The sequence below is a fragment of the Parasteatoda tepidariorum genome, chromosome 3, assembly GCF_043381705.1.
Source record: "Parasteatoda tepidariorum isolate YZ-2023 chromosome 3, CAS_Ptep_4.0, whole genome shotgun sequence".
In the NCBI taxonomy this organism is placed as follows: Eukaryota; Metazoa; Arthropoda; class Arachnida; order Araneae; family Theridiidae; genus Parasteatoda; species Parasteatoda tepidariorum.
In genome coordinates, this window is record NC_092206.1 from 96,839,580 (window position 1) to 96,848,095 (window position 8,516).

Sequence of the window (8,516 nt, forward strand, 5' to 3'; positions counted from 1 at the left end):
CTATAGAATGTAAAGTTTAAATGGGCCTTTCATGTTATATCATTAAATTTAGTAATACTATTTCTCGGGCATTAGGTTTTAACTCTTATAAGAATATACATATTTTTTTCTGTTAATGTACAAATATTTTTCCGATGTGTTTTGGATATTCCTTCTCTAATAAAAAGAGATACCATTTTGTTTTCGTTTGCATAAGAAGGAATACCAAAAATTTTTCTTTTTAAAAAATTTAATTAGCCACAATAAAGAAGGAACGTTGCAATGCTACGTGCTACATTAGAGATGTCTCTAGAGTAACTGAATCACTGTTCATATGGAAATCGCAGGTATCCGTCTCATACAACAACGCCCCCTATAGTACGTTGCGATCGCGAATTTAATATTTGTAGTGGTAGTTATGCCACATTACTCCCCTTCCAGAATATTATCTGTGATAGAATTCAATGAGTGGATACCACTAGTTGATTCATGCTGTTTTTTATTTATTTATATCACTTAAGTGCAAATCACTTAAGCAAATTTGCTCATTATATATTTTCTTCCTTTTTTGCTTTTTTTTTGTTTTAGTTTATAGCAATTCTCTCGAGAGAATCTCTCCTAACGAGATCTCTTTCTCTCTCTCTCTTTCGTTTATAGCATTTCGCTTCGCTCATTATTTTTTTGTTTATAGCATTTCGCACATTATTTTTCTTTAATATTTGTATACTTCATTTCACCTTAAGTTGGCACTGAAGAGAAGGGCAGGTAGACCGGATTACAGCTGCCGTCATGGGAACTAGGTTACTCTTTAAGTCGGTAAGGGGATGAGACAGCAAAAAAAGGAGAGAAAGTGGCCAGTATTGGCTTTAAAGAAAAACAAAAGGCCGATTTTTTTTTTTTTTTTTTAACCAAGAATCTTACTAAAATTTTGAGCAGAATACAGAAAAGAGCACGATTTTTTTAGAGCCATCAACATAGGGAGAAAATCATTGATCATGAAAAAGATCATACTTATGTTTTATAATATTTACTGTTCTTTTTTTTTCCCTCTTATTATGATTTTTTAACTAAACGAAACTAATTTTAAACAAAAAATATTACATTTAAAAAGATTTTTTTTTTGCTTAAATCTAAGTAAAAAAAAAAGAGGCATAGAAGCTCATAAATGCTTTGTTTTAGATATTTATATGCAAATTTTTTTTTTTTTTTTGTAGATTAATGTACATTAATTTATTCCACATAGGTGTTTTGTGGGAGAAGAAAAATCAACATAGACAGAAAATCATTGATCAGGAAATAGATAATACTTTTTTTTTATAATATTTGCTGTTCTTTTTCTATTATTATGATTTTTTAACTAAGCGAAACTAATTTTAAACAAAGAGAAATATTTAAAAATATTTTTTTTTCTTAAATCTAAGTAAAAAGAAATGCATAGATGCTCATAAATACTTTGATTTAGATATTTATATGTAACTTTTTTCTTGTAGATCAATGTACATTAATTAATCCCGGTACATTATTTTATTATTATTAATGTGCATTAATTATTATATTCATGTGGATTTTCTTTTCTTAGTGAATGAACATTAAAAATGTTTCTGCGAGCACCACTTTGTATAATTTTTCCTCGCTTTGATGGCGTAAACACCTTTGTCGCTGATAGTCCTGTCTCTGACATTCTTAAAATGTTAAAATAAAAAAATAAGTAAGGAATTTAATGACTATGAAAATTAATAATTAAAAAAGGAAAACAAGCTAAAGATTGATAACTCACAAAAGAAAAAAGGCTATCGATTAATAAGTAACAAAATAATACAAGCTAACAATTAAAACCAGCTATACAATTCATAGCTACAAAAATAAACCAATAAAAAAAAACCTGCTAACATTTAGCAATTAGAAAAAAAAGGGGGAGGGGGGAATCACAACAAAAAATTAACAATAAATACAAAAAAATTGATCACTATAAAAAACAAGCTAACAATTAACTAGTAAAAAACAACAAACTAACAGTTAGATGTATTTAACTAATAAAACACAAAACAAAGGAACAATTAAGCGATGCGAGTGAAAGAAAGCGAAACAGAACTGCAAAAGAAAAAACTGGCTGACCAGTGTAAAAACATAGACAACGCGGCAATTCCTTGGCTTTGAAAACTAATACAGCGCCAAACTAAAACACCTCCTTCTTCTTTGTACATTTGTTTTACTGAGAAGGTATTTATAAGTTAAATACATTTAAACATGAAAAACTTCTAATACATGTTTCAAGATAAAATTTTCTTATTATACAACATTTATTTATATTTGTACGCGCATTTAAATTGCAATTAATTCCAAAATAGCGAAGAATTACTTTTCAAAGGTGGAGTATTACATTTCCTACCCTTCCCTGCAGTGCCAACTTAAGGTGAAACAAACTTTAGTGGTAGTTATGCCGCAAATGCACGTGCGAAATCTTGCAAGTAAAAATAATTAATGCGCTTAATATTACACAGACATTCATTACATTTATTTTTAACTAATAAAATTTGAACACATTGCATAAATGTTAATATATTACGTTCCATAAAACTAAAGCATCATTCACAAGTTTTTTTCTAATGAGAATGAATTTTGTAATGCATTCATAACTCCACTCTACTAGAGAATTATTTTAATATGCTTAACATTAATTGATTGAGCGGTTATTGTTTGAAGAACTTGTTAAATAATTTTTGAGGTGGAAAAGCTCTGATAACTTAAAAATGTTATTATAATAGAAATATTTATTCCAACGTAAATGTTTGATCATTAAGAATGTATTAGTAAGATCAGCGGTAACATAGCGAAAATGAGCTTGCATGCTTTTTAGGAAATTACATAGTCTGTTATTTATGTATAATAATAAATCAACCTATATGGAAATAAATGCTTGTTTTTTTCGCTGTTTGTTTTTATAATTTAGGAAGGTTGCTAAAGTTTATATTATGTACAGTTTATAATAAAGATTATTAAAAGATAAAAGTTCCATTTCTTACGACAGCTGTATTAAGGAAAAATTGTGATTAAAGTTATGAGTATTTTTATTTTAGATCTACAATTCATCTTTATATATTTCCAAATTTCATAGTAACTACCGTATGAAATGTATACCTTGCATTCTAAATTGATAATGTATTCAAAATAAATTAGTTAACTCCGTAAATGGGTAGCAACATATTGGGACTTTTTGTAACTATGTGAAACTTATCTCTTTTGACATTGTAATTTTTTATAGTATTGTTAATGTTACTTTTTTTCTCTACCCAAGTAGCACATATCTCAAAAACGACATCGTAAAAACTTAGCTTCGAACATTACCCGCTATCGTAGCGAAACATTGTATGATATAAAAATGGACCCCTTTTATAACGTATAGTCAATATTGCAAAACAATATTGTTCGATATTGTAAAAAAGGTTGGGGAACGTCGATCGATATCTCTCAGCATTTACAAACGTTGCGCAATGTCGACCGACATCGTCAACACGATATTCAAAAAACGAACGCTGTGGAATGCCAACAATCGCCAAAATTACATTATTTGTGAAAATAAAAATTAGTTTTTGAAAATTTTCATGCCTTTTTGTAACCCGTAAAAAGCTGATAACAGAAACGTTCTAGCTTGTTTAAAATTAAATTATTTGTTATTACCAAACAGAATTTTAAAGTTTGCAGCTTTATATAAGCTATGTATAAGCTATCTATTTTCCCTCAGGAAAGACATGCTCATACGTAATAACATTTAATAAAATTTGGTATGCAGTTATATTTTACTATTATTCTAGAAAATAAGCTAGAAATTAAATAGCTTTGCTAAGAGATTTCTTTTCTTTTTCAGGGTATTTATATTTTACTATGTAGATTAAAATTACAATATGTTTGATATAAAATGATAAGCTTTTTTGCTGTGAATATTAAGTATTATATAATCTGTATTTTACTAAAATAGCATGTATGGAAAACAAAATTCTTTATCTTCACAGCATCAGGTTCGATTTTAAGAAAACTGATTTTTTTTAAAAAAGCGATATTTACACTGATATTAACATAATAAAATAACCGGAGTCACTTTTCAGATTTCTGATTTAAGAAAGGGTAAACATGGTAGAGTAAGCTACGATCTAGCTTATTTATGGCCTTCGTCCATTAAAAAGTGTTACCAAAATATATATTAGGGCTTAATTAGGGTATTAGCAAAAAATTAAAATTTAAATTAAATAGGATTACTTTTCCATATTTATTTCCTATTGTTAAATTTCATAAATGCCCGATTGAATTAAGGCTTATTGTGTGTGGTACTAATTGCTACAATTCTGATATTAGTAAAAAAGTTTTAATTTTCTTAAAATTATTTTACTTAAAATCAAAAAAGAGAAAAATATTGTTATTGAAAGGAACGTTAATGTTTTGGATTATATCAAAAATAATGCAATTTCTAGTATTAATACTTTTGATTTTGAAAATCTGTACACTACTACTTCACATGCACAGATTATTGAAATTTATAGTGGCGTTTTCGATAAATATTTATTTATTGAAAATATTGATAAATCTTATTGGTTGGATATTTGTAGGTTTAATCTTTTTGAGAATGTACTTTTTAATGGTCTGGATTTTTAGAAACAAATTTTTGGAATTCCACAAGGCAATTCCTTTTCTGTTGCTTTTGCTAATATTTTTTTACATTTTTTAAGCTAAATTTCTTGAGTTTAATGATTTTAATGCTTTTAAATATATTGATGATTTATTTTTATTTAATTGTGATAATTATGATTTTATTTTTAGTATTTATCCTAAAGATTTGGTTTTGAAAAAAACTAATGAAGATTGCGTAAAGATTGAATATTTAGATTTTAAAATTTAGATTGTTGATAAAAAAATTAAAATTGGTGTTTCTGGTAAACAAAAGACTTTTAAATTTAAAGTTATTTTTTTTTTGTAATTTTAATACTAATTTGTGCAGTAAAATTTTCAAAAATTTAGTTTTTTCTCAATTGTTTAGAATTAAAGAAATTTGTTTTCAGGAGGCAACAAATAATTTTTTGAGAAATAATGATTTTCCTTATTTACTGTAATGTTAAATCTTTAATTAGGAAAATGATAGAGAAATATTAGTTTATTATTTCGTTCTTTTAACTGGGCGAAATTAAAGTCTTGATTGAGCAGCCTCAGTTAAATATTATATTAATCTGCTGCACTATCTTTACCTTTCCTATCCTTTTTTTCTTTCTACTGTGCATTTTAATACGGGGAGGTGTTTCTTTTATTTCAAATGTTTCTTTTACATTGAGTTAGTTTCATGAATTTTCTGTTTGACTACTTAACTGTGAATTTTATTATTCTCATTTTTGTATTTTATTCTCATGATTTTGTTTAAAATGTTTTCTTCTGATTTGATTTTATGTATTTCTTCCTGGACTTTTGCAAAACCTTCGGGGTACTGAGAGAGCAAATTTTGACATTTGTCTGGCTCTCAATATAGAAAAGGTTTTGTTTTTATGGCTTCCGGAGCTGGTACCCCCTGAAGACGTCAGCTTCGGTAGCCGTATTTTTATTCCCATTGTTTTCTTTATTGCTTCAATTATTCTCTCTTATGAAAATTCTGCTGGTTTGCGCGTTTCTTTCTAAGGAAGTTCTGTTCTTATAGAATTAAATATTTTGTATTCTTTTCCTTAACTCTTGTAATGCACACTCATATATTTTGCTCCTTTGATTTATTTTAATTAATGCTGGAAATACAATTCTGTTAAAATTGTTTCAATAGTAACTTACAATTCTATTATAAATTATAGTAAAATGTAGTTCATTATTCATGTAAAGTTATTGTAGAGTGCATTATTTTCACAGAGTGCCTACTAACACCTCTCATATAGCATTTTAATATGATACCATTTTTGTTGTGTATAATGAGCTTTAGATACAGGATATAAGTTTTAAAACTTAATGTTTTTAATTGTGTAAAAGATAATTATTGTAACATCTTTAAGAACAGATGTCAGTAAACACATTTGCACTAAACATTTCACATAGCAGCCAACTCTATTGTATTTTACCAGATTCTCCTGATCTACTGGTTCATTAAAAATTCTTCTAGTTTTTGTATATTTAAGAATAACCCTAAAACTTAGTAAGTTTTCAAAAAAAAAAAAAAAAAAAAAAAAAACACCCGGTGACCCTAATCCAGCTCGTTCGCAGGGTTTTTGAACTTTAATCATGAGAGCTGTATTAAGATCATGGTTGTGTGTGTGGTCACTCCTGTGTTGCTATTAGCAGTCGAGAGTGCAGGATCCCGTTGTGTGTCAATGAGACTGAGTTGCAACGACGCTAGGAGGACGACGACGCAGTTACAAATAGCAAGTCAACTGTTCAATTTGCACCATCTATCGAAGTAACAGTAATCATATCACGTCCGGGTCACCAATGGGGAGAAAGTCCATTAGACAATGCCCAAATTCAGCTATCAAAAGGTACCTCAAGATGGAATCAAGTTAGCATGCCTTATATACTAGTGAATTGATGTTTAATAATCGTAGTGGTAATTACGCCACAACACAAAATCTAAAACGTTTAACAAATGTAAAGAGACTAAAATTAAATAAAGGTAATTAAAGAACATTTAAATTCTTCCATTTCTTGCAATTGGTCATTTGACTCATTAGAAATTAAACAAAGAATTTGGAGCAAAAAGTTTATTTTAAATAAAAACTGTGCATAACGATCTGACAATAACGCTACATAAATTAATTTATTAACGTTAATTAACGAAAGGGAAACCAAATTAATTATCATGGAAACAAAGTTGAAATACGTGCAAGTAAAGAATGCATGGGAGGAAAATATAAATACCAAATAAGAGATATTGTGGTAAAAGCATAACACTAAAAGCCATTTCAAAATTTTTCGGTAAGTAACTCAACACTTATATCCAGCAAAGCCCCAAATCTCTTTTATTGACAAGAATATTGTAAGTATTCTCGATCTTGAGAACATTGCAGATATTCCTGTCGATCTTTTTTTCACGAAAATATTTTTTTTTTCTTCGCGATTTCGTTCCAGCATTTTCGCTTTAAATTACGTCATCGATGCTCTTGGTGCTAAAATTCGCTTAGCAATATTCATTTCAGCTGACTAAAAGAGTAGGGGGTTGTTTAAAGTACAGCATTCAAGGCAGTGCATTAATTATAATATTATATTCTATCTCTGAAAAATGACAGTTAAACTAATACTCTGAAAATAACGTTTCTTGCGCCAGTAGTAAGATAAACCACAAAATTAAGGTAAACTAGAAAACTTGCTTTTCTCTGCCACCGGGAAGATAGGACTTTCTTTTTCTCCTGTGGATTCCTATTATCTACGCATTGATCAAAACAAATTCAAACTTTTTAGTTAACACCTCTATTCAGTGGCAACAGGAAGATTCTTTGCTTTCGTTGTTGTAGTTGTCGGCTGCTATTTATTATGTCGGAAAACGTGGTTGAAGCTGTTTTTAATAAAATGAATATCGGCGATCAAGATAAGGCATGATTAATTTTAAAATTATATTTCTGTTTTATCAAAATCGTTTTCAATGTTGCTTTCTTTCAGTCGTTTATTGAAGTTAAAGAAGTTCATAAAATGTCATTTAGGATCTTGCCGCTACATGGTTCGTAGGAATAAACTATGAATCAGTGTGGTTATTTTATATGTTTACATATTTATATTTATAGTCGATGTATGTTTATGTCTATCATTTAATTTTTATATAGTTCTTTTTTTCTTATACAAGTAAGAAATATTTTCATCAATCAATATTCTAGGAAGTGATGTAACTTTTTCTCAGTATTGCAATTCTTTTTGACGTTTTTGTTAAGAATTTTCATTTTCTCTTTATTGATAAATGTATATTTTTTTTTACTAGGCCTCCCAGCCAAAGCCCCAGAAAATAATTTCAGAGGTAAGTAAAAAAGTTTACTTAGTAATTTTGTTATGATTGATTTATTATTATCTAAATATAAACACACAAAGAAATCCTGGGTGCTTGTTTGCCACAATCATTAAAATCGTAGCTGTCGCCAATTCAATTAGCAAATCTTCTCATTATGCAAGGTGCTTTCAATATAAATGTAAACAATAACAATCTCGAGCTCCATATTGCTTGTCTAAGATAGGTCTGGAGCAGTGACTATGGTAACGAGGTATGATTTTTTCAAGTAGGTGTGCTGGGTCCCTATTTAGGACTGGTTTCGGCGATAGAAAAGGAGACCTCTTCATCGAAGCTACCCTCCCTAAAATGCCCTCTTCGTGTTTCCATACAGTGTTTTCACTACAGCGCGAGAACGCGAGAATCTCGCATATTTTTTTCCTTTCTCGCAATAAAAAATGATTAACGCGAGAAGTTCTCGCACTCTATTAATCAATTTCAAAATGCACGAATTTTGGAAAAAATTTCGTCTTTTGCAATTTTGAATAAATTCCGTTTCACTTTTCTTCCTTGATCTTTCATTATTTTGAACATATTATTTTCACAGAGT

General features: G+C 28.7%; 1 protein-coding gene across 2 annotated transcripts in view; it reads left to right on the forward strand.

The window, feature by feature from the left end:
• Nucleotides 1–7,159: 7,159 nt before the first annotated feature.
• The window catches only part of LOC107443785 (threonine--tRNA ligase), a 24,085-nt gene continuing 22,728 nt past the window's right edge, over nt 7,160–8,516 (forward strand). Inside the window, exons 1-2 of one of the 2 annotated variants that reach the window (XM_016057774.2) lie at nt 7,160–7,524; nt 7,904–7,939. In XM_016057774.2, coding sequence (XP_015913260.1) covers nt 7,465–7,524; nt 7,904–7,939 — 96 coding nt within the window. In that variant the 5' untranslated portion in view covers nt 7,160–7,464. Of the gene's footprint in view, nt 7,649–7,903; nt 7,940–8,516 lie in introns of both variants that reach the window. The other variant, XM_016057773.3, reaches the window with a different exon arrangement.